This window comes from Pezoporus flaviventris, unplaced genomic scaffold (assembly GCF_033815535.1).
Source record: "Pezoporus flaviventris isolate CSIRO_AGI_PZ_B2104156 unplaced genomic scaffold, CSIRO_AGI_Pfla_v1 ptg000193l, whole genome shotgun sequence".
NCBI classification, from domain to species: Eukaryota; Metazoa; Chordata; class Aves; order Psittaciformes; family Psittacidae; genus Pezoporus; species Pezoporus flaviventris.
Genome location: NW_026892741.1, coordinates 132017 through 159408, shown reverse-complemented (window position 1 = coordinate 159408; position 27392 = coordinate 132017). Strand labels below are relative to the sequence as shown.

Sequence of the window (27392 nt, the reverse complement as noted above, 5' to 3'; positions counted from 1 at the left end):
GGAAGGGCTGGGAGACTGCAGGGTTGGAGGAGGTATCGGTCGGAGCTTGGTTGGGCTTGGGGGGCGAGTTATCAGTCGGCTGGTGCTGAGGTGTTGTATTCTCTTCCCTTGTTATTTCCTTTATCATTATTATCATTGGTGGTAGCAGTAGTGATTTGTGTTATACCTTAGTTACTAAACTGTTCTTATCTCAACCTGTGGGAGTTGCATTCTTTTCGATTCTCCTCTCCGTCCCTCCGGGAGCAGGGGGAGGGCAAGAAAGGGGGGAAAATGAGCGAATGAATTACCTGACTGGGTTTAAACCACGACAGTTCTTTTTGGCGCCCAACGTGGGGCACGAAGGGTTGAGATAACGACAGATTTGACTGGATTAATAGTCACTCATCACAATGCTGATTTGTTGGCTCTCAGAGTTGTTCTTGTTGATCTCACAACTTCAGACCGTTGTAACTTACGTAGAGCCGGTATTTGCTGTGTTAGTGTTTATCAAGTGTGGGGCCTGGGCTAAGGTTCTCGTCTCACTGTGCTTTATGGCAATGGCTTGTAATACGGGTGGGCTCCAGCAGCAGGGTGGGACGGACGTGGCCGTGGACTTGTACTTGGCCGTCCGGCTGCTCTTCACCGTCGTGGCCTTCACCCTACTCTCCATCTTCGTGAGGCTGCGGGGAGCCGAGGGGGAGCGGCCCCGGGAGCCGGCGGCAGCCGAACCGGCCCGGGAGAGCGGCCCCGGGGACCAAGCGGCGGCGGGAGTGGGGCCGGAGGCCGCGAGGGGACGGCTGCCGGTGGAGGAGGTCGGGGCGGTCGAGGAGAGGAAGGAGGCGGCTGCCGAGCAGCGGGAGAAGGCGGCGGAGGAGCCGAGCCCCGCGGAAGAGCCGAGCCCCGCGGCCGAGCCCCGCCCCGCGACGGCAGAGAGCATTCCCCGGCAGCCGCCCGCCGAGCCCCAGGAGGATGCAGGAGACCACGCAGCATTTCTCAGCAAGGCAGAGGAGGAAGAGATGGACTCAGGAAAAGAGAAGCTGGCGGTGGGAGAGCCGGCAAGCACAGCGGCTACACCAGCCCCATCGACAAGTACAGCAGCATCGTTTGAGAGTTCTGAAGGTTTTGAATGGCCTTTGGGTGTCCTTGGGACCTGCCTGCTGATTGTGATGGGGATCAGCATGTTGGCACACTCACAGAGCTTGTTCTACCCACAACCATTTTGTCTGATCTCAAAAGTTAAGCAGAGTCAGGTTTGGGTCTTGTCTGGGGTTAGGCAACAATATAGGGGGACCAAGAGGTTTTCCCCAAGGCTGGACAGTCATGAGTGGCAGGGTGTGTGGGACGGTATGGGCAAGTATCTAGTCCACTGGGCCCCTCCAGTGCTTTGGAAGCATCGGAGATGGAAGGCAGCTGTATGGAGTCCCCAGCAACAAGCTGCAGAAACTGCTGGAGGGGACAGTGAATTATTTTAAGCCTGGTGGGCCCATGGCACTTCAGGCCATCAGAGCAGAGATGCAATATAGAGATGGACTCATGATCGAGGGGTGGACTTAGCAATGGACACTATTGCCCAGGTTATTCATGAGTGTGAACACTGCACACAGTTTCTCCTGCTCTGGAAGACTGTTACAAGAGATGAAGCCTGACATCATGGACCAGATGGACACAGCAGCTTTATAGGGACTGGTCCATGCACTAAGATAAGAGTGCACCGAGATAAGAGTGATGGTAGATTGAAAATGTGGGATCTGAGCATGATGTGAATGGTATGGAATAAGGGGTGGATAATGTCCTGGGTTCAGCAGTAGCAGTCATTTTTCCCCTTCTTGGTAGCTGATGCAGTGCTGTGTTTTGACTTTCAGCCTGGGAACAGAGCTGATAGCGATGTTTTGGTTTGGCCAAGGACTTTGTGAGCCTCATGCTCTGCCAGGGGGGAGGGGAAGCCAGGAGGAAGCAGAGACAGGACACCTGACCCAAACTGACCAAAGAGGTATTCCATACCACAGCACGTCATGCCCAGGATGTAACTGGGAGTTAGCCGAAAGGGCTGGGAGACTGCAGGGTTGGAGGAGGTATCGGTCGGAGCTTGGTTGGGCTTGGGGGGCGAGTTATCGGTCGGCTGGTGCTGAGGTGTTGTATTCTCTTCCCTTGTTATTTCCTTTATCATTATTATCATTGGTGGTAGCAGTAGTGATTTGTGTTATACCTTAGTTACTAAACTGTTCTTATCTCAACCTGTGGGAGTTGCATTCTTTTCGATTCTCCTTTGTCCCTCTGGGAGCAGGGGGAAGGCAGGAAAGGGGGGGAAGTGAGCGAACGAATTACCTGACTGGGTTTAAACCACTACACCAATTTGGTGGCCTTCTATGATGGGGTTACAGAACTGATGGATAGGTGCCGCAGAAAAAATATGGACTCAGTCAGAGATCAATACGATCAGACAAACGTCGTTTATTGCAAAGCCTTAACTCCTTATATACTATTTCTTACATGCACTTAAAGTGATTTGGCATATTATGATTGGATACATGTCTTGAAGACCCTTAGTGACTAGCATATAATTGGTTAAGCACAGGTGTGAGAACTTGACCTCGAAAACTTGCCAACAGTCCACAGTTCTCATAACTCAGTGAATTCCAGCTTCTTCTTATCTTGCTTGCTTAAGCTTCCTCAGGCCTCTCATGGCCTTGCTGTATCTTTTGGTATTATTCAGAGTTTATGTACTAATTATCCATTCTCCTTTGAGAACACTGTCTCCACAGATAGGGGCAAAGCATTTAACAGTATTCTGCACAACATCCATGTCTCTATGCTGGAGAGACATAAATTTGATGGATGGACCACTTGGTGGGTAAAGAATTGTCTGGATGGCCACATGCAGAGAGTTGTGATCAACTGGTCAATGTCCATGTGGAGACTGGTGACGAGTGGTGTCCCACAGGGGTTGATGTTGGGGCAGATCCTGTTCAACATCTTTGTTAGCAACATGGACAGTGGGATTGAGTGCACCCTCTGCAGGTTTGCCAATGACACCAAGCTGTGTGGCTCAGTTGATATGCTGGAGGGAAGGGATGCCTTCCAGAGGGACCTTGACACACTTGAGACGTGAGCCAATGCCAACCTCATGAAGTTCAGTAAACTGAAGTGCAAGATCCTTCAGCTGGGTCAGGGCAATCCCAGGCACAGCTACGGGTTGGGAGAAGAAGTGATTCAAAGCAGCCCTGTGGAGAAGGACTTGGAGGTGATGATTGTTAAGAAACCGAACACGAGCCAGCAGTGTGTCCTTGCAGCCCAGAAAGCCAACTGTGTGCTGGGCTGCATCAAAAGGAGTGTGACCAGCAAGTTGAAGGAGGTGATTCTGCTCCTCTACTCTGCTCTTGTGAGATCCCCCTTGGAGTACTGTGTATAGTTCTGGTGTCCTCAACATATGGACATGAGCTGTTGGAACAAGTCTAGAGGAGGACCACAAGGATGATCAGGGGTCTGGAGCATCTCCCGTATGAAGACAAGCTGAGAAAGTTGGGGCTGTTCAGCCTTTAGAAGAGAAGGCTGCATGGAGACCTCATAGAAGCCTTCAAATATCTGATGGGGGCCTACAAGGATGCTGGAGAGGGACTCTTCATCAGGGACTGTAGTGAATAGTTCACAGGGGAAGTTCAGGTTAGATATAAGGAAGAAGTTATTTACTGTGAAGATTGGTGAGGCACTGGAACAGGTTGTCCAAATAAGTGATAAATTCTCCATCCCTGGCTCCATCTAGTTTGGACTGAGCCTTGGGCAACATGGTCTTTTGTGTGATATCCATACCCATGGCAGGGGGGTTGGAACTGCATGATCTGGAGGTGCTTTCCAAACTTAACCATTTTATGCGTGTTGAAGGAGCTGGTGGAGGAGATCGCCAAGCCACTCTGTCATCTATCAGCAGTTCTGGTGTAGTGGACAGGTCCCAGAGGATTGGAGTTTGGGCTGTGTGATGCCTCACTACAGAAACAGCAGGAAGGAGAATCCTGGTAACTACAGGCCTGTCAGCCTGAACCTCAGTGCCAGGGAAGGTCATGGAGCAATTGAGCCTAAATGAGATCATAAAGGATGTGTGGGAAAACCAGACAGCATAGGTTCATGAAGGACAGGTCCTGATTGGCCAAACCTGATGTCCTTGTATTAGGAGGTGACCCATCTGGTTGATGAGGGAGAGGCTGTGGATGTTGTCTATTTGGACTTTAGTAAAGCGTTTGATACTGTGTCCCACAGCATTCTTCTGGAGAAACTGGCTTCCTGTTGCCTGGATAGGTGTATTCTTTGCTGATTAAAAACTGGCTGGATGACTGAGCCCAAAGAGTGGTGGTAAATGGTGTCACATCTCCTTGGCGACTGGTCAGTAGTGGTGTCCTTCAGGTCTTGGTATTAGGGCCAGTGTTGTTTAGTATCATTACGTTGGGCTGTGGCCAGTGGCATAAGGTTCAATAAGGCAAAGGGCTGGGTCCTACATTTGGGCCACAACAACCCCATGAAATACCCCAGGCTTAGGGAAGAGTGACTAGAAAGCTGCTCGGCAGAAAAGGACCTAGGGGTGCTGTTTGATGGCCGCTGAACATGAGCCAGCTTGTGTCGAGGCAGCCAAGCAGGCCACCGGCATCCTGGCCAATACCAGAAATAGCATAGCCAGCAGGACTAGGATAGTTATAATCCCCCTGTACTTGACACTGGAGAGGCCACACCTCAAATACTGTGTTCAGTTCTGGGCCCCTCACTACAATAGAGACATTGAGTAGCTGGAGCAGGTCCAGAGGGCAAGGCAGCTGGTGAAGGGCCTGGAGCACAAGTCTTATGAGGAATGTGTGAGAGACTGCTCTGAAATCAGACTCCACTGTCCATTGTCTCAAAGATTACTCTGAAAAGCTGAGATGGAAATCCACCTATCTTTTGTCTCAGAGATGGGTGGGAGGAGTTAAGACTCCAGTATCCATTGCCTGGGAGAAGGGTGTGAGGAGCTGAACTGGGACTCCACCATCCACTGCCTGAGGGATGAGTGGGAAAGAGCTGAGATAAGACTCTTCCATCCATTACCTGGAGGATTGGTGTGAGGAATTGCTACCCATTATCCCAAGAATTCCTGCAGATAGGTGCAGTTGAATTGCTGGCTGAAAGACCAGGGAAACTGGTCCACCAGGAACATGCAGTACCTGACATGAAGAACAGAGGTACTCCCCCCAACTCATTATAAAAGGGGAAAAAGGTAGTCAGCAAGAGGCACATCACCAGGGAGCCATTGCCATGAGGATGACTCCAGGTGGACACTCTCCACCGATGACTACTATGGACCCTGAGGGACACCCTCCATGAGGCATCGCCATGAGGGCAACTCCATCAGGACACCCCCATGGGGAACTTTCAAGGGGGCGACTCCAGAAGGACACCTCCAAGAGGACACCCACTTCCAGTGACTACTATGGACTCCTGGGGGACACTCTTCTCCGATACCAACTATGAACCCTGAAGAACCACCACCACTGACAACGATGACAAAGTGTTAGTGTAAGAACTGACACATAACCACCGGAATGGTTATATGAGGTGCTTTATTGCAGCACTGGGAAACCAGGGGCACGCGCCCAAATCTGGCTTCAACCCTGTTACATCGCACTCGCAATTTATACACTAAAAATGTCGTCACTAATACATATTCAACACAGATTACATCACTGACTAATGCATATGCATTAAGGATCACCACATCAGTCTATTATGACATCAGCCTCTTCTGCGCTTGCGCAGCCCCCCTCTGGTGGTCGTCCTGATGAAGTAAAGAGTCTTCCTCGGGTGAAGTAAGAAGTCTTCCTCGGGTCATCCTGTTCACTTTTCTGTTCCTTGGACATGTCCCAATCATTATGTGGATGCCAGCATTCTCTTATTTTCACTTGACTACTACTGGTACCTCCGTGAGTTCTGCTTCGGTAGAGTTTCACAATCCTCCCCTGGATCCACCCATATACCCTTCCCTATATATGGCTATGTTAATTGCTTATCATTATAGCTACCATTGTAATATTTAGTTATAAAGTAACCAAGATACACAATAGCAGAATTTCAACTTGTTCTTAATACAAAAGAAACCCTCTACTGATTAACAGATTTTCAAATATAATCATCTTTTCTCTTTGTATTATTGTTTCAACACACAATTTCACCTATTACTAACAAAAGGAACCCCGGGACACCACTAGATCCACAGTGGTGACTCTCTCTCTGCACCCCGAATCTTTGCTTCATTTTCTACCTTTTTTTGCAATCTGTCCTATCACTGTCCCCTTTATTACAATAATTTCCCTTTTTTTATAATAATTGTCATTTTGTAATAGACTTACTAATCGTTTACGGTACTTGACCTTCTTTGATTCTTAATTTCCCTTTTGGGATCATGAAGGAAACAGGGTCTGACACTGGGGTTTTCTCCAGTCGGACCCTGACAGAACAGCTGAGGGAACTGAGTTTGCTTAGTCTGAAGAAGAGAAGGCTTGGGGGACATTATTGCTCCCTACAACAATCTGATAGGAGGATGGAGCAAGGGGGTGGCTCATCTCTCCTAAGTAACAAGTGATAGGACAAGAGGTAATGGCCTCAAGCTGCACCAGGGGAGGTTAAGATTGGATGTTAGGAACAATTTCTTCACCAAAAGGGTGATTATGCTCTGGAACATGCTTCCCAGGGAAGTGGTTGAATCACTGTCCCTGGAAGTGTTGGTGGGGCCCTTAGTTACCTGGTTTAGTGGTGGACTTGACAGTCCTGGGGCTATGGTTGGACTTGATAATCTTAAAAGTCTTTTCCAACCTAGTTGATTGTATAGTTAGTTTTCTTGTGACTTAATAGGGCATGAGCCAGGGAAATTTTTTTTTTTGAAAGTTTAACATGCTTTGTTACATGTGCTTGAACTGTGTGAGCACTTTGTTTATGATGCTTTATCACCGGACTTGTCTTGATGTCAAAATCTTCACTAATGATTTCAAGGTTCATTGGTATATTGTTTTAGTAGTAATGAAAATACTTTCCAGAGTGAGAAATAAAGTAGTACAGGTGACATATCAATCACCAACCCCTCCACACCTTCAAAGTTTCGATACAATTCCAATCATCTGGATGCTATAGAACTTGGACCATGCAAGTAGTTTGCGCTGTTCTTGCGTTGTTTGTTTTTTGGGGTTGTTTTATTTTATTTTTTTTTGGGGGGGGGGGGGGGAGTGTTTGGTTTTTGTGTGTTGTTTGGTGTTTTTTTTTTTTCCATTTACATTGTAAAAACTACATTGCTGAGGTAGTTTGCCTGAAAAAAGATAGATTCAGACAGGCAGATTCATTGGGTAATTTTGGTTTGGGTATTACTCTGTAAAGATAAAACTACAGGATGTTAAACATAAAGATTTCATGTTGTTCCATCTCCCTATTTATAGCTGCTATGGGAGAGAAATATTCACAGTTCAGTGAACTTATTTTACAGTTTCAGAGGATGTGAAGTGCAGCACAGTTGAAGCTGAGTTGTATTTTGAAGGAGTTTGCACTTCCTCAAGACATTAATGTCTTCAGACAGTACGGAATACATGTGTATTATGGCCAAATAGGCTTGTAGTCAGTATTAGTATGATTTTGTTAAAATCCTAGAATGGTTGGGGTTGGACGGGACCTTTAAAGATCATCTGTTTCCACACCCACCCACCCACACACATACCCCCTTACTGTTGCCAGGGACATGTTTGCCTACATTAGGTTACTCAAAGCCCCATCCAACCTCACCTTGAACAGTTCCAGTGACGGAATCCACAACTTCTCTAGGCAACCTGTTCCAGTGTCTCACCACTCTCATCATAAATAATTCCTTCCTTCTAGCCAGTCTAAATCTACCCTTTTTCTTTTTAAAACCATTACCCCTCTTTGGTCCTATTACTACAGGCCCTGGTAAAAGGTCTTTTTCCATCTTTCATATAAGCCCACTTTATATATTGAAAGACCACAGTAAGGTCTCCCTGGAGCCTTCTCTTCTCCAGGCTGCACAATGCCAACTCCCTCAGCCTTTCTTTATAGGAAGAGGTGTTCCAATCTTTTGATCTTTTTTGTGGCTTTCCTCCTCTGGACCCACTCCAACAGGTCCATGTCTCTCTTGTCCTGGGATCTTTGTGTACCTTGTTATCATCTCTTCTTGTAAGTAGGCTGTATTGTTCATATAAATGCCATAACTTTGTATTAAACTGGGCACTACCTTAAGCTACCAACACAATAAACTGAGTAGTATTCATTTGGCTTTTGTTTAGAACTAGGTACATAAACAAGCAAGTTCTTGAAATCATTCAGGAACTGTAAAGCTCTTTTTCACTTTACAGCAAAAAAGGGTAGTCTCCTCTCAAACGCTTAGTTCAGTATTGTAAATACTTCTTAGTTTGGTGCATGTCATTTCATGCATGGAGATTGTATTTGGATAGCTGAGAAGTTTTGGACATAAGTGAGTGTCCTGGGTTCAGCAGTAGCAGTCATTTTTCTCCTTCTTAGTAGCTAGTGCAGTGTTGGGGTTTTGACTTTAGTCTGAGAGCAACGCTGATAACACCGATGATTTTGTTTTTTGCTAAGTAAAGTTTACTCTGATAAACTCGGTCTCATGCTCTGCCAGAGGAGGGGAAGCTGGGAGGAAACAGAGACAGGACACCTGACCCAAATTAGCCAAAGGGGTATTCCATACCACAGCACGTCATGCCCAGTATATAACCTGGGGGGAGTGACCCAGAGGGCCCATATCGCTGCTCAGGTTGGGCTGGGTATCATTCAGCAGGTGGTGAGCAATTGTATTCTCTCCCCTTGTTATTTCCCTTATTATTGGTGGTAGCAGTAGTGGTTTTGTATTGTACCTTAGTTACTGGACTGTTCTTATCTCAACTTGTGGGAGTTATATTTTTTTGATTCTCCTCCCCATCCCTCTGGGAGCGGGGGGAATGAGCAAGTGGATGCGTGGTTCTGAGTTACCAGCTGGGCTTAAACCTCGACAGTTCTTTGTGGCGCCCAAAGTGGGGCACGAAGGGTTGAGATAATGACAGATCTGAGCAGAGTGTGTCTAATGCTATTTGTGATAAGCATTCATTGTTTTGGATTAATGGTCACTTGTCACAATATTGATTTATTTGCTCTCAGAGTTGTTATGCTTGATCTCAGAGTCTCAGTATCTCATACCTTACTTACAGCCAGTATTTGCTGGTTTAGTGTTTATTGGCTGGAGGGCCTGGGCTAAGGTTATTGTTTCACTGTACTTCATGGTAATGACTTGTAATGCAGTAGACTCATTGATCATGAAACTGGTCTGGCTTGAGTTCCCAGTGTGGTCATCACCTCTATACTTTGGTAGGTATATAATGGAACTTTTTAGCTGTCTGTAGAGCTCGAGTCCTATAAAAAATAAGAGGTGTCTAAAGTGAGCAGTTACTGAACAAGGCAAACACTCATTCTGAGTAGCATTCATAGCTTCCCCTTTGTGATTTTTGCGGCTTCACTAATAGATCTTCCTTCTGTGTACCTGTAGAGTTCCTTTGGTTTTGTAAGGCTAAATGTGTTGCAATGTATAAGATACAAAGACTCTGAGCAGAGGACAGAGAACAAGTTTTGTGCTGAACCACCCTGCTGAACATGTGGGTATTTTTTCTATAGTGTTTTAACTACTTGTAGTTGATTTAGTTAAATCTTACTTTATCTTATCAACCAGTAATGGAAATAATGAAATCTGTGTGTTCAAGTTTTTTTACTTTGTGATAACAGATTTGATAGGTTTTTTGGTTTTGTTTTTTGGTGGTTTTTTGTTATTTTTTTAAAGTATGTTTCTAAACTTTTTTTCCTTATATAACTAAGGGGTGGTTAATGATATAGTGAGAATGCTTGTTTAATGGTTGGAGTCAAGTCCCAAGGTCTTTTGGATTTCTATTCAAACTTTTTGTGATATCTTTTATTTTAATTTCTAGCTGATAGTTCTTATAAACATGTTCAAAGGGAAGTTCTATTTACTTGGTCTTTTAATAGTAAAAAATTGCAAATAGAATCTTTACTGTAGCTATTCTCAGAGGGCCTCATTTTTGAAAACTTAAAATTCCAGCTGTTGTTAAAACTGTAAATGCATCTTTTCATTGATTCAGTACAAGCATGAGTGTTGGAAGCAATATATATGTAGTCTTATTTTAATTCTGCCATTTCTGTCACTTGATATATATCCTCTTTATTCATCTAAAAATCCTAAAATTAAAATATTTATGAAAACTTTTAAGGCTAATTGCACTTTCAGTCTGTAATTCTTGTGTGACACTATTACTATTATGAAAATTAATTTTCAAAATACATATGCCAAAGCTATGCTTGAAACATGCACATAATGTTAAATAATTTGTTTGGATCTGTAGAGAAACTTCAATTAAGTATTTCTCTGTAGGTGTGAATTTAAACATTCACAGATAAAATTCTGAACATGTTTCTACAGATACATGACTGGCTTTTTTAGTGATAGCATACATGTGTCCAGCACTCTGTCTGAGTTCATTTAGATATTCCATATGTAGAAGGTTTAATGTTTAATATCAACTTCAGGTTTTTTGAAGTTATTTGACATTACATGGGACTTTCATTTAGCAGAATAATACAGGAATTTACTTAAATCACAGTACAAGTTATATTTAGCAGAGTATAGCAGTTCCAATGTACATTTGAATCACAATACAAATGTGATTTCATTATTTGTCTCCATTGTAATGTTGGGCATCTGAAGTCATTGGAAAGGAATATGTGGGTTGAAACCAGCTCAAGTTTGTTGCTCTTTTCAAAGTTCTTTCTATTACTTGTACAGTTTTTATACTATATACGCTATACTGAGTCTTTATACTCAGTTTTAGCTCTGTAATGAGTTTTTATTCTCAGTTTGGCTGAACCACATATACACCCACCCATTTTGGCCTTGCTAACTCAGGAATATATGTATTTGCTGCTTTTGCTTATTAGTATTACCAACTTGAGGGCAGTTGCACAGCCATTTGTTTCCCTCAACTATTGTAGCCATTTATCTAGAACAAAGACTACCTCCTTTGTCTCCTTTGTGCTGAGATAATTTCAGCTTTTTGAAACAGTTTGTCATCAGTCATTCCCTAATTCTTCACTTAGCTTTGTGAGTACATAGTCCTTGCTTTTCTCTTCTGAGCTTCCTTCCATTGTAGGAGCTAATTGATCAATCAAAACATGAAGTGTTTATTTTTTTTTTTACTTGAAAAAGAGAACTTTTCTTTAAGATAAGTTTTTTGACATTGTGTGTAAACACACTTCATTGTTCAATAATTCCATCATTTATATTGTAGGTCATGCAGGAGTCTCTGCAAGCATGATGAAGAAAAGAACCTCCCACAAGTAAGTTGCCAATATCTTTCCTAAAGTATAGTTCTCAATAACTGGAGGTACTGTTCTAGAAATATATCTGTATTGTTCCACTCATTTTGCTCTTGAAAATCATGTGGAATAGTATTCAGTGTATGTGTGTAGAGTCACACATTAATTATTTTAGGAGGACAGTGGGAAAGAATGTACCATTGGTAGAGTTCTAAGCATAATTTTGAATGTTACTCTGAGAGAAATTATCCTGTCGATACAATTATGTAATTTATACCAGAGACAAGAGGTTGCAAGCTGGAAATTTGGGGGCACATGTACTCTAGGATTCATTAGAGCTTTAGTTTTTGAAGAGGATTTTTCACCTTTTTTTTTTTTAATAATAAAGAACATACTGAAGTACTTGTATAAGGCAGCTGCTATTTGAAGGATACTTGCTTATCCTATACATTCATGGCATGTATTCTCTCTACTACATTTTGAAATAGTACCAGCTAAATGCTGCTATGAGTAAATGTGAGAACATAGAGGTAATAGCTTAGACATGATTGACCTTAGCTAGATGTTGCATTTGGCTCCATCTCTGGTAGGTGAACTCTAAAATAAGCTGTGGGAAAGTGAAATTTATTAAAATGCTACTAGTTATATTTTGAGTATGAAGTCCTATAGTGGTGATATACAATATGCATAGATCCAAAGCAATTTGTCTGGCAAAAATATGTTCTGTGATTAACATTTAAATTAGTATTAATTGTTTCCCAGATACAACACCTGATGTAAAACTACTCTAATTCCTTCCACAAACTCTTCACTATTCAGTCTTGTCTATCTCCTTACAAGGCAAAGATAAACATTTATTTGTCTAGAGACAGGTAGAGTTAAAACTTAATTTCTCTTGTTCTTTTTCAACCGCTCAGAGAAAGGAGTATATGATGGGAAGACTATCAGAGGTGGGTTGCCTTTTGTACTTGAGGGTGGCTAGATTTATCTTAATTCTTGTGTTGATATACACTTATTTAAATACCTAAATAGGTTGTATATTTTAGCATAAAGGCTTTTATGGGGCATGTTAAGTCATGGTCCTAAGTCACATGATTTTGAGGCATTTAACTTAAGCCCCAACTGAGTTTTATATTAATTTAGCCTAATTTAATTGTTTAAGAATTGTTTGCCATAAGTTTTCTTTTGTACCAAACCAAGATGACTTTGTGTGCTGTCACTGACTTCTCTGAGAATTAACAGTAAGTAGAGCTGTAGACATGTTTATAGTAAACAAGTGGGATATGAATCACTAATTAAAATGTATGCTGATATTACTATGAGCTGTTACAGCATACTATGAATAAGTAATGCATCCTTTGTCATTGATTTAGTTATGATGACTTTTGCATTCCTCACTTAAAGAAAAAGAAGAGCAAGTCTATTGGCACTTAAGGGCCATAGGGGAGATTCTAAACTAGGTTCAGAAATTCATAAAGGAGGGAAGAACCAACAGGATGGAACAGAGTGTTGTGGTTTAAACAGAGCTGGTAACTAAATACCACACAGCCGCTTGCTCATCCTCCCCCCACACGCTTCCCCCCTTTGTGGGCAGGATGGGGAGGAAAATTGTAAGAATGTAAAACCCGCAGGTTGAGATAAGAACAGTTTAATAACTAAAATAAAGTAAAATATAGTGATAATAGAAAGAATACCAACAATAACAATGCCAATAATAATAATAGGAAACAACAAAAAAATAAATGAAAGCACAGGAAACACAAGTGATATACAATACAGTTGCTCACCACTCGCTGACTAATACCCAGCCTGTCCTGGAGCAGTGATCGATCCCTTCTGGATAACTCCCCCCAGCAAGTGCTACTGAGCAACAACTAAAACAGTGGGGTGTCATCAGCACTGTTCTCAGATTAAATGCAGCACTGTCATTAACATTGTTCTCAGACTCAACACAGCACTGTACCAGCTACTAGGAAGAAAAACAACTGTTATAGCTGAAACCAGGACAATATCCACTCCTTATTCCATACCATTTGCGTCATGCTCAGATCCCACACTTCCTAAATATACCATCACTTTTCCTGTCTCTTCATATATATATATATAAACACATGCACACACAAACACAGATATCATTCCTTAGTCCATGGACCAGCCCTATAAAATTAGTTGACTTCATTCAGTCCATAATGTCAGGCTTCATCTGTCCGTCAGAGAAGGAGAGATGGTGTAGGGTGTTCTACTGTTGCCTGCTGATGTCAGTTCTGACATCATCAGTGCTGAGCTGATTGGTTTCATCAAAGTTTATTCTTTGTTAGGGTGATGATCAAAAGGAAGTTGTGTTCCATCGCTTCTGATCTCAGAACAGTACTGGGAAACTCCTGCTGCTGCTGGCTTTCCATAAATTTATTCTCTGCTGATGATCATGACAGCATATATGTTTTTTCAAAGTCTAGAGTGGCAGAGATAGGAATATAGCTGCCTTAGAAGTGTTAGATAGCAGTCAACAGCATATCATTGATTTAATTGGCTGTATTCACACAAAATTAAACCCCCTTGAGGTACACGGTGGAATTTCCTATCTTCCTGCATTGACTGCCAAGTATATCCATGTCCTTGAGTGAAAGGAATCCCAGGAGTGGGTTTGCCTTTACCTGAAGCAGGAATAACCCAGACTGTCTTCCTCAACAAATTCTTTATCTGCACCACGGGAACTTTATCCCCTTCTACAGTATGTAAAAGTTCTGACTGGGCTGGGCCAGCCCTCTAGGTAGATTCTCCGGTGTTGACCAACCAGGTGGCTTTTGGTAAATATGTATCCCAATGTTTGAAAGTCCCAACACCCATTGCTCTCAGTGTAGTTTTTAACAGCCCATTGTACAGTTTGATTTTCCCAGAGGCTGGTGCATGGTAGGGGATGTGATATACCCACTCAATGCCATGCTCTTTGGCCCAAGTGTCTATAAGGTTATTCCAGAAATGAGTCCCATTTTCTGACTCAGTTCTTTCTGGGGTGCAGTGTTGCCTCAACATTTGTTTCTCAAGGCCCAGGATAGTGTTCCGGGCAGTGGCGTGGGGCACGGCATATATTTCCAGCCATCCGGTGGTTGCTTCCACCTTGGTAAGCACATGGCGCTTGCCTTGGCAGGTTGGTGGGAGTGTGATATAGTCAATCTGTCAGGCCTCCCCATATTTATACTTCAGCCATCGTCCTCCATACCAAAGAGGCTTTAACCATTTAGCTTGCTTAATTGCAGTGCGATTAAGAGTCGTGAATAACCTGGGCAGTAGTGTCCATTGTTAAATCCACCCCTTGATCACAAGCCCATCTATATTTTTCATCTCTACCCTGATGGCCTAAAGTGTCATGGGTCCACCAGGCCAAAAATTATTCACCCTTATGTTGCCAATCTAAGTCCATCTGAGCCACTTCATTCTTATCAGCTGTATCCACTTGTTGGTTGTTCTGGTATTCCTCAGTGGCCCAACTCTTGGGTACATGAGCATCAACATGGCATACCTTCACCACGAGATTCTGCACCTGGGGAGAGATATCTTCCCACAGTGCAGCAGCCCAGATGGGTTTACCTCTGCATTGCCAGTTGCTTTGCTTCCATTGCTGCAACCAGCCCCACAGGGCATTTGCCACCATCCATGAGTCAGTATTGAGATAAAGCTTATTGTGTAATTAAGTGCAGCCCCCTTACTCCATGTAGCATCGGTAGCATGATATGTAGATGAAACCCTGACTTTGAACATCCAGCCCAGCATGGGCAACTGGGGTGCCAGGAGGAGCTGTGTTTCAGTGCCAATCGCTTCTGAAGCAGCTCAAACCCCTTCATGGGCTGCCAGTATCTATTTTTCAGTTGGGGTATAGCTGGCCTCAGATCCTCTGTCTCTTGACTTTTAGTCTCTTCTGGAGCTTTCTACCAGAGACTGCAGGTAGGACCATTCTCCCTGGCTGCGGTGTAGAGTACATTTTTTACATCTGTCCTGGTCCGGACCAATCCAGGGGCTACTGCATGAACTATCTCGCGTTTAATTTGCTCAAAGGCTTGTTGCTGCTCAAGGCCCCATTTAAAATCATTCTTCTTCTGGGTCACATGATAGAGAGGGCTTACAGTCGAACTGTAATTTCAGATTTGCATTCTCCAGAACCCCACAACACCCAAGAAACCTTGTATTTCTTTGTTATTAGTTGTTGGAGAAATTGCTGTTATCTTGTTGAGCACATCTGTGGGGATATGTCTATGTCCATCTTGGCTGGAGACCAGTAAGGAGTGGTGTCCCTCAGGGATCGGTGTTGGGACCGGTCTTGTTTAACATCTTTGTTGCTGACATTGAGAATGGTATTGTGTGCGCCCTCAGGAAATTTGCCGATGACACCAAGCTGTGTGGTTCAGTTGATACCCTGGAGGGAAGGAATGTCATCCAGAGGGACCTTGACATGCTTGTGAGGTGGGCTGATGCCAACCTTATGAAGTTTAACCATGCCAAGTGCAAGGTCCTACACCTGGGCTGGTGTAAGCGGCGAGGAGAAGCAGACAGGCCAACCCAATATGGGTGATAAGCAACTTCTCCTTTATTTGTGACGCAGTTCACACATATATAGGAGTGGTATTCAGCCACTCCTTCTTGGCACAACAGTATTGGTTAGCCCCCCACAGCTTCCTCCACATTCTCCTCCCAGGTCCGGTCTCCGGCTACCTGTGGGGGCCACCCCCTGCCTTGCTTGCACAGTCCTCCAGAACTCTATGGTTCTGCTCTTAGAGTCATTCTGCAACAATTCCCCCCTTTTTCTTTGTGCAAGCAAGGCATTATGGGTTATTCTGTTCACCTGTTTTATCACACAACTATAAGCAAGTCTAATAGCTACGATGATTAACCTAACAATGATACATAAGTGCAATACTTCAAACAACAGTGTTTGACTCAACCTGTAATGCCCCGTGAAGACAACCATCTAGTTATTAGGATATTGCTCATTTACTATTGCTGGGTAAGCTAAGCCAGGGTTCTCAGCTGTTCCTGCATCGAATTAGCATAATCAGAGAGACTCCTACAACACATTCCATCAAACTCTTCACATCCATGTCCCTGTTCCAACAACAAAAGGTTCTGCAGTGTTGCATGTCTTACAGAGTGAACATTAAAACAAATCAGGAATTGCCTTCAATGTAGCATTTGTCTGCTTAGCAACTCAGCAACCCAGTCTGCTTAGTTGAGCCAAGGCCCCTGCTGAAGCACTTACAGTGATTTGGCATATTATGATTGGATACATGCCTTGAAGACCCTTAGTGACTAACATATAATTGGTTAAACACAGGTGTGAGAACTCAACCTTGAAAGCTTGCCAACAGTCCACAGTCCTCATTAACTTGGTGAATTCCAGCCTCTTATCTTGCTTGCATAAGCTTCTTCAGGCCTCTCATGGCCTTGCTGTATCTTTCAGGATTATTCAAAGTTTATGTACCACTTATGCATTCTCCTGTGAGAACACTGTCTCCACATGTACCCCCTTTTGTTTTATCCAGTAACAAGATGCTACTACAGCAAGGCACACACACATTTACATTAGCAGAGTAACTATTACAGGGTGCAGCAGCATGTTGAAGATGCTGATGGTAGCGAGGGACTAGCCAAAGAAATTTCTTACCAGTAGAATTCTCCCACCCTCCTAATTTGTTCCATTACCTGCTTTATAACTCTGCCATTGTACTAGAATCTTTCCAACCTTTCCCTTAGCATTTTTCTAGCAGCTACTGAAAATTTCCATACTCTAACATCTCTTTTACAAGTGACAAATCTATACAATACAAGGTGCAGTTTCTTATTAGCAACTAGCTAGTAAATACAGGTGGTTTTATACACAAAATCACAACCTCTAATAATAGCTACTTTACAAGCACACATATTCAGGATGTTACTTTTCAGTTGTCCCCAAGTGATGTTTTGTAGTTATTCGTTCTTTCTCTTCCTCTGTCTCATTCTGCTTGGGGTATTCATGGTCAGCTCCTGTAGCTGAGGCATCAGGTTTATCCATTCGTCTGTCCAGCTCATGGCAAGGCTTGACAAACTTTGCAGGCAGTTGCCATGGACCTGTAGGCAGGAGGACACAAATATACCCCCTCCCCCGGTTATCAGTTCTTGAGAAGTAGACAGGTTAAATGCAGCATCATTACTCTCTCTCTCTCTCTCGCCCCCCCCCTTTTTTTTAATCCCTGCAAAAGCCGGCCTGCTTGGCAGCAACTATAGGGGCCTGCCTGCTTCAGCAGCAACCATAAATACCCGCCGGCAACCGCACCTTTACGTTAACCCTTTCATGCCCAAAATGTTAAACAGCTACCTGTTAAAAGCTTTTACATGAACCCAACAAGAAAAATACACAGAACACCGTCTGCCCTCAGCGCACACACACACACACATGCGTATGGTATCCCACAAGCACACGCCACACAACTACAATATTTGAAGCACAAAATCCAGACAATCATTACTCTCATTACAGTTCCACGTACAGAACGTGGCACAAGGACCCTCTGGAGACTAATAGCAAACCAGCTCCGAGAAGCATCATTGCAGTGCGAGGTGGCAGGCTAAACCTTAGTGGGCATCCCTGCAGAGACTCTGCCTCCCCCACATCGTATGAGGCTTGGGCTTTTATACTGACCAAAATGCACACTCATTCCGACACAGGTGGCCAGCCTGTGCTGGAAGAAGTGGCCAGCAGTATCTTTAAAGGTCTCCAAAGGTTGACAGAAACGTGGACATACTTATATTTACCAACTTCTAGTAGATGAGTATCACAGAGAGACTGTATCAAATGAGTTGTATAAGGGATCCCAAGTTCACGGTCCGTCACAGTATGCCCAATACCCCTGATAAGAGCATACGAGAGACCTTCCCACCAGCAGAAAATCACACGACACATCTGTATCCTGTGCTGATTTCGCTTCCCTGGAGGGTCGGGGGGGGAGGTGGGGTGGGGTGGGTGGTTTTTTCTGTTGTGGGTTTTTGTTTTTTTTTTTTTTTACTTTAACGTAAAAAAAAAGTTGCTCGCTTCACTTTAAGAAAGGCTGAACATATCCATAAAACGGATGTCCTGAGCTCAAATTTCAATTCATTCAGTCACCGACAAGGGGGTTATCCTGGGGTGATGCTGACTCTTTCCAGGGTTTCACCCATCGAGCTGGCACCCACCCCAGACCAGAATCTGTAATTTACACACATATAACCTCAACCTGTTAGTTTTACTTCCACAGGACCTTTCCAAATGCCAGTTTCCAAATCCTTGTACTGGACAAGAATACCCGGAATTTTAGTCATATAACCTGAACCTAATGCCTGACCATGTATTATAGCATGGGAGTCATTAAAGTCTCCTGTCAATAGCACAAAAAAATCATAACATATGCAGCTTGAGTATAAGAGGATTTTAACCCATATGTGGTCACCGCTTGTCAGGCCTCCTTAACTATTTTGAGATCAAAAGCTTCCCACTCTTTAGCCCCCTGCTGTGTAGTAAACACAGGATATGCAAAGATGCCTGTCGTGGTTTAAACCCAGTCAGGTAATTCGTTCGCTCACTTCCCCCCCTTTCTTGCCCTCCCCCTGCTCTTGGAGGGACGGAGAGGAGAATCAAAAGAATGCAACTCCCACAGGTTGAGATAAGAGCAGTTTAGTAACTAAGGTATAACACAAATCACTACTGCTACCACCAATGATAATAATGATAAAGGAAATAACAAGGGAACAGAATACAACACCTCACCACCCGCTGACCGATAACTCGCCCCCCAAGCCCGACCAAGCTCCGACCAATACCTCCTCCAACCCTGCAGTCCCTCAGCCCTTCCGGCTAACTCCCAGTAACATCCTGGGCATGACGTGCTGTGGTATGGAATACCTCTTTGGTCAGTTTGGGTCAGGTGTCCTGTCTCTGCTTCCTCCCAGCTTCCCCTCCTCCCTGGCAGAGCATGAGGCTCACAAAGTCCTTGGCCAAACCAAAACATCTCTATCAGCTCTGTTCCCGAGCCGAAAGTCAAAACACAGCACTGCACCAGCTACCAAGGAGGAGAAACATGACTGCTACTGCTGAACCCAGGACATTATCCACCCCTTATTCCATACCATTCACGTCATGCTCAGATCCCACATTTTCAATATACCATCACTCTTATCTCAGTGCACTCTTATCTTAGTGCATGGACCAGTCCCTATAAAGCTGCTGCGTCCATCTGGTCCATGTCAGGCTCCATCTCTTGTAACAGTCTTCCAGAGCAGGAGAGACTGTGTGCAGTGTTCACACTCGTGAATAACCTGGGCAATAGTATCCATTGTTAAGTCCACCCCTCGATCATGAGTCCATCTCTGTGTTGCATCTCTGCTCTGATGGCCTGAAGTGCCATGGGCCCACCAGGCTTAAAATAATTCACTGTCCCCTTAAGCAGTTTCTGCAGCTTGTTGCTGGGGACTCCATGCAGCTGCCTTCCATCTCCGATGCTTCCAAAGCACTGGAGGGGCCCAGTGGACTAGATACTTGCCCATACTGTCCCACACACCCTGCCACTCATGACTCTCCAGCCTTGGGGAAAATCTCTTGGTCCCCCTATATTGTTGTCTAACCCCAGACAAGACCCAAACCTGACTCTGCTTAACTTTTGAGATCAGACAAAATGGTTGTGGGTAGAACACAGACTCTGTGTGTGCCAACATGATGATCCCCATCACGATCAGCAGGCAGGTCCCAAGGGTACCCAAAGGCCATTCAGAACCTTCAGAACTCTCAAACGATGCTGCTGTACTTGTCACTGGGGCTGGTGTAGCTGCTGTACTTGTCGATGGGGCTGGTGTAGCCGCTGTGCTTGCCGGCTCTCCCACCGCCAGCTTCTCTTTTCCTGAGTCCAGCTCTTCCTCCTCTGCCTTGCTGGGAAATGCTGCGTGGTCTCCTGCATCCTCCTGGGGCTCGGCAGGCGGCTTCCGGGGGATGATCTCGGCCGTCGCGGAGCTGGGCTCCTCCGCGGGGCTCGGCTCCTCCGCCGCCTTCTCCCGCTGCTCGGCAGCCGCCTCCTTCTGCTCCTCGACCGCCCCGACCTCCTCCACCGGCAGCCGTCCCCTCGCGGCCTCCGGCCCCGCTCCCGCCGCCGCTTGGTCCCCGGGGCCGCTCTCCCGGGCCGCTTCAGCAGCCGCCGGCTCCCGGGGCCGCTCCCCCTCGGCTCCCCGCAGCCTCACGAAGATGGAGAGTAGGGCGAGGGCCAGTGCGGTGAAGAGCAGCCGGACGGCCAGGTACAAGTCCACGGCCACGTCCGTCCCACCCTGCTGCTGGAGCCCACCCGTATTACAAGCCATTGCCATAAAGCACAGTGAGACAAGTACCTTAGCGCAGGCCCCACACTTGATAAACACTATCACAGCAAATACCGGCTCTACGTAAGTTACAACGGTCTGAAGCTGTGAGATCAACAAGAACAACTCTGAGAGCCAATAAATCAGCATTGTGACGAGTGACTATTAATCCAGTCAAATCTGTAGTTATCTCAGCCCTTCGTGCCCCACGTTGGGCGCCAAAAAGAACTGTCGTGGTTTAAACCCAGTCAGGTAATTCGTTCGCTCACTTCCCCCCCTTTCTTGCCCTCCCCCTGCTCTCGGAGGGACGGAGAGGAGAATCAAAAAGAATGCAACTCCCACAGGTTGAGATAAGAGCAGTTTAGTAACTAAGGTATAACACAAATCACTACTGCTACCACCAATGATAATAATGATAAAGGAAATAACAAGGGAACAGAATACAACACCTCACCACCCGCTGACCGATAACTCGCCCCCCAAGCCCGACCAAGCTCCGACCGATACCTCCTCCAACCCTGCAGTCCCTCAGCCCTTCCGGCTAACTCCCAGTTACATCCTGGGCATGACGTGCTGTAGTATGGAATACCTCTTTGGTCAGTTTGGGTCAGGTGTCCTGTCTCTGCTTCCTCCCAGCTTCCCCTCCTCCCTGGCAGAGCATGAGGCTCACAAAGTCCTTGGCCAAACCAAAACATCTCTATCAGCTCTGTTCCCGAGCCGAAAGTCAAAACACTGCACTGCACCAGCTACCAAGGAGGAGAAACATGACTGCTACTGCTGAACCCAGGACAATGCCCATTGCAGAAAATTCACCAGTAATGATCGCATCTTTGATTAACCACTGTTGCAGCTGAGCCTCTCCAGAGCCAGTGTGTCTGAGCAGACGGACCCGGGAGACAAAGAGTCAGAGTCTGGAAGCAGAGGATATAAATCTGGCTCGGATTCAGGGGATTCGGGGTCTGATCCTGGGCCGAACTCAGGGTCTCCGTTGCTCGCAGCTATGTCTTTTTTGTCAGATGTCTCTTGTTCGGTATGTGGCCATCTGCAGACCTGGCTCCTCCGTGACTGAGTTAAAAATTTCCACTCTAGGGCATAGTGGGTTGGAGAGGCTCGCAGTTCCTTTAAATCTCCCGCTAGCGCATGATCTCTATTTTCTACTGCATGCTTCAAAATGGTGCCGCAATCGATCCGGCGCCGAGGCACCACCCTCTTCCTTTCAGCTTCCTTGGCATTCATCATGCATATCCCTTCTAATATACTTTCTCTGTCCTTTTCAAAGTCCCTACTTTCGGAACTGGGGTGGTGGGGGAGCAGGGGGTTACACCTCTTCCACGGCACCCTCTGATGAAGGAGGGGGAGAAAAGGAAGGGGGGGAACCCTGTGCTCCCGCGAATTGGGGGAAATGAGTTGTAATCTTCCCCCGGTTTCAACCGACCGGGGACGTCTGTTCCTAGTTTCTCCGTTGCTACCGCGGCAGTTTTCTTTTCCACCTTGTATCTTTTTATACAGTTTATTACTTCTCTCCGTGGTTTACCGAGTTTCTTTGCCGTTTTATCATCATTAAGCATTGAGTCAAACACTTCTTCACCAAACTTTCGCCACTCACTCTCCTCAAAAACTGTATTAGGATCTACAAAAAATCCCTTATCCTTCCGTACAGCCACTAGACCTGCTAGCTGCTTTAGAGTCTCAGGCTCAATTCCCCGCTTTTATAAAAAGCACTGTAATAAGTCCAGGACTACCTCTCGGTCCATTTTCATGGCCGGCCTTTTCCGGATCGTCTTCTTATGGGTCGTCCTGTAACCTCGGTTTCTGGATTGGCCTCCCGACGCAGCAGTGTCTGGTTGGCCCATCGGCGGACTCCTTTCGGTTAGTCCAAGCACCCGGGTCCATCACGCCACCGCAGTAGCATTGCCTGCGCTCCCCGGCCGCTGCTGCCGGTGCCCCTCACTCGCTGTTCCGGGTCCCTGATACTCGGAGCCCTGTATTCCGGGTCCCCACTAACCGGGGCCCTGTAATCCGGGTCCCTGGTAGCCGGGGCCCCGTAGTCCATGGTCCCTGTTCGGGTGCCATTTGTAAGCGGCGAGGAGAAGTACGACACGCCAACCCAATATGGGTGATAAGCAAACTTCTACTTTATTTGTGGTGCACTTCGCTTATATCCACGTGGTGTTTAGCCACACCTACTAGTCAGAACAGTATTGGTTAGTTCTACAGAGCTTCCTTCACATTCTCCTCCCACATCCAGTATCCGGTTACCTGTGAGGCCTACACCTTGCTTTGCTCGCACAAGGCCTCTAAGTATCCATGGCCTTGCTCTTGGAGCCATTCTGCAACACGGTATATCTGACTGTCCCCTACCTCCATCTGGCTGGAGGCAGGGCCCCTCTAATAGTCATCAGAACTTTGGTGACTTACATCTTGTTGACAGGTGTTAATCTTCTTTATCACAGGAGCTGGAGGCAAATCAGCTCTTACACTTCGTCTTTGAACCTCCTCACCAGAGAGTGAAGCCGCAGCTTTCATGCGATGATCATCCTTGACCTTTTTTTCCTCTTCATTTCTCGCACCCATTCCTCCAGAGCTGAAGTAGGTTTTCCATCCCACTTCCTCATGTCTTCTCCGTGATCCCGCAGGTAAAACCATAGGGTGCCCTGTGGCATATACCTTCTATATCTTCTCTCTCGAGAAGTAGGATGCCTTTTGTTAATAGCTGAGGTGTGTGTTGGTGCACGGGAGGATCTGGATAGATCAGTGTCCTGGGTTCAGCAGTAGCAGTCATTTTTTCTCCTTCTTGGTAGCTGGTGCAGTGCAGTGTTTTGACTTTCAGCTCGGGAACAGAGCTGATAACAAGGATGTTTTGGTTTGGCCAAGGACTTTGTGAGCCTCATGCTCTGCCCGGGACGAGGGGAAGCCAGGAGGAAGCAGAGACAGGACACCTGACCCAAACTGACCAAAGAGGTATTCCATACCACAGCACGTCATGCCCAGGAGGTAACTGGGAGTTAGCCGGGAGGGCGGGGAGACTGCAGGGTTGGAAGAGGTATCGGTCGGAGCTTGGTCGGGCTTGGGGGCCGAGTTGTCGGTCAGCTGGTGCTGAGGTGTTGTATTCTGTTCCCTTGTTATTTCCTTTATCATTATTATCATTGGTGGTAGCAGTAGTGATTTGTGTTATACCTTAGTTACTAAACTGTTCTTATCTCAACCCGTGGGAGTTGCATTCTTTTCAATTCTCCTCTCCATCCCTCCGAGAGCAGGGGGAGGGCAAGAAAGGGGGGGGAAGTGAGCGAACGAGTTACCTGACTGGGTTTAAACCACGACAATCAGACAGATCGTCTCTCAATGTTTTGAACTCTTGGGACAGTTTTTCCACAGCTGAAATGATGGAAGGGGTGAGATTGTCTTCGAACTCTTGGAGTAGATGAATCACTTCACCCACTGTTGGTGGCACTACGTCATGACAGGTTATTGTTGCCAATGAATGGGCATATGATGACGGTGCATTCCATGTAGATTTCCGCCACATGGCTCGTGTACGTTCAATTTGATCTGCATCTATGGGTGCATCCCCAGCATTCGGCTTGATGTGATAGATCATCTCTAGAATGGGTGATTTCCTCAGAGACTGGATGGCTTTTTCTGGCATTGTCCACTTGGCCGAAGGACTCATAACGTCATCCTTGTATGGAAACCTTTCTTTCACAGCTGCCAAGAGCCACCTCCAAAGACCAAGGGACTTTTTCTATTTTGCAATTGATTTGTCAATCCCCCCTTTCCTAGCAAGTGATCCCAGCTGCTTCACTTCCCTACCTTCTAGTTAATTGTCCCAGCATCGGAGCAACCAGGTGATGATGTGCTCCTCTGGTTGACTTGTAAAATCTTTTTGCATATTCCGTAGCTCAGTTGAGGTCCAGGGTCGAGAAGTCACCTCTTCTTCATTTTCCTCTAATTCATGTAGTACCTCTTGATCAGATGCTGTCCCATGTACCATGTGCACTGGTTCTTTATCGTTCTTCACTGTATGGGTTGCCCTTTGTGCCTCTTGTTTGCTTTTCCCCTTGCGTACGGGGCAACCGTTATTGGCACGTATTGTTCCTCTGGTTTAGCTGCAGTGATTATCACTGTGATTGGAGTGGCTGCAGTATCTGTTGTTGAGGTTGCTGCAGCTGCTGTGCTTGGGGTTTGAGTAGTACTAGCAGCTGCACTGCCTGTTGCTGTCAGGGTTTAGGTAGCTGCTGTACTTGTCGCTGGGGTTGGTGTAGTTACTGTGCTTGGAACTGGATTAGTTGCATTGTCTGCTGTAGTTAGACTTTGAGTAGCTGCTGTACTTGTCACTGGGGCTGGTGTAGCTGCTGTGCTTGGGGTTGTTGTAGCTGCTATGCTTGGAGCTGGAGTAGCCGCGTTGTCTGTTGCTTTGCCATCTGATCCAGAGACATCTTTTTCCCTTTCAAGGTGCAGGATAGTGTTGAACAGGGCTCTGTAACCATAAGCCAAGCCCCAGCACGTTGCCATGATTTGTCCCTCTCTGGTATGACCAGGATGACAACACACCTCGTTTAAGTGTTTTACTAATTTTTCTGGATTTTGCACTTGTTCAGTGTTGAACTTTCAAAGCACTGGAGGGGCCCACTGGCCTAGATACTTGCCCAAAATATCCCACACACCCTGCCACTCATAACTGTCCAGCCTCAGGGAAAATCTCTTGGCCCTCCTCAGGGGCAACTGATCCCTAAATGGCTTGGTTCTCTGGTTCAATTATATTACCTATTGCTGGGGTCTGAGTGATTGCCGTGCTTGTTGTTGGGGTTTGAGTTGTTGCAGTACTGGTCAGAGGAATTAAGACAGCTGCAGTAGTTGTCTCTGAAGGTTGAATAGCCACCATATTTCCTGCTCGGGCTTGAGTGGCTGCAGTGCTTGTTACAGGGGATAAAAATAATTGTGGTGCCTTTTGCTACAGTTTGAGTAGCCATGGTACTGATCGTCAGAGTTTGAGTAGCTACAGTGCTTGCTGTGTGTCGTGGTTTAAGCCCAGCTGGTAACTCAGAACCATGCAGCCACTTGCTCACTCCCACCCTTCTTCTCCCCCCTGCTCCTGGAGGGATGGGGAGGAGAATAGAAAGAATGTAACTCCCACAGGTTGAGATGAGAGCAGTCCAGTAACTGAGGTATAACACAAAACTACTACTAACACTGATAATGATGATAAAGGAAGTAACTAGGGAATATAATATAAAAATAAAAGGGGAAAACGAAAAGAAAACAATAAACATAAGTGATGAGCAATATAATTGCTCACCACCTGCCGACTTATACCCAGCCAGAACTGAACAGCGATCTGGGCCTTCTGAGTAACTCCCCCTGGTTTATATACTGGGAGTGATGTGCTGTGGTATGGAATACCCCTTTGGCTGGTTTGTGTAAGGTGTCTTGTCTCTGCTTCTTCCCGGCTTCCTCACTGGCAGAGCATGAGGCTGAAATGTCCTTCATCGGAGTAAGCATTACTTAGCAGCAACTGAAAACACTGGTGTGTTATCAGCCTTGTTCTCCGGCTAAAGTCGAAAATCCAGCACTGCACCAGCTACTAGGAAGGAGAAAAACGACTACAGCTGAACCCAGGACATTGTGGAGATTGAAGTGGCTTTGTCAGCATCCGATTTGATTTGGAGAAAACTCCAGGAACAAACTCGCCAACAAAGTTTAAGTTGACAAACAGGTATTCTTTATTATGGCACCGGGAGACAAGGGGGGTAGCTCCACCTAGCGTGTGTCCCTGTATTGCTACACAAGCTGTCCTTATATAGTCACTGCGCATACATGCGTATTCATGAGGTTATGTATGAATTACATCATTTTCCAGAAAGTTCCCCGCATGCATACAGAATTATGGAGGTGGTCTCTGAGGGTCGTTTACTTCTTCCAACAATCTTCATCACTTCTGGCAGCCTTTGAAGCACCGCAGTAGATGCTTATGCCAACTTAATTGGTTTGTTAACTCTACAGACATAGCAATTATCCTGTCCTTCTACTTTTCAGTTACTTTAGCTGCAGCCCATCCTGGACACCTGCCATTCCCAGATACTCCTTATCCTTACGTCCTGTTTTTCTATCCTGTTTTTCTTACACTTATTTTGTACTAACGTCATAAGGACCTAAAACTACATCAACTACAGTTGTTTATCTTATACAAGAATTCTCAGTATGTTCTCTAGCCACACTCTACTTTTTTTTTCTGTGAATAATGCATCTCAGTTATTTTCCATTGCTACTGTTACAAAGCCATCAAACTTAACGTTGCTTAAAACTGATTCTACTTATTTAAAAGGGTTTATATTTCATTTTGTGATTTTGTGCCCCCCTTGTCTCAGATTGGCAAAAACCCCAATGCCAGGGGTTGTTGATCCTGTTCTTGATCCCAAGAGTGAAATTAAGATGCAAACAAGGTCAAGTACTGTAATCGATTAGTAAGTCTATTACAAAATGACAATTATTATAAAAAAGGGAAATTATTGTAATAAAGGGGATAGTGATAGGACAGATTGCAAAAAAAGGTAGAAAATGAAGCAAAGATTCGGGGTGCAGAGAGAGAGAGTCACCACTGTGGATCTAGTGGTGTCCCGGAGTTCCTTTGTCATCGTTGTCAGTGGTGGTGGTTCTTCAGGGTTCATAGTTGGTATCGGAGAAGA

At 45.5% G+C, this 27392-nt stretch overlaps 1 protein-coding gene across 1 annotated transcript in view; it reads left to right on the top strand.

Annotated features, from left to right (window-relative positions):
* The window catches only part of SPIN1 (spindlin 1), a 113123-nt gene that overhangs the window by 35182 nt on the left and 50549 nt on the right, over nucleotides 1-27392 (top strand). Inside the window, exon 3 of the mRNA XM_061441151.1 lies at nucleotides 11337-11385. Coding sequence (XP_061297135.1) covers nucleotides 11337-11385 — 49 coding nt within the window. The remainder of the gene's footprint in view (nucleotides 1-11336; nucleotides 11386-27392) is intronic.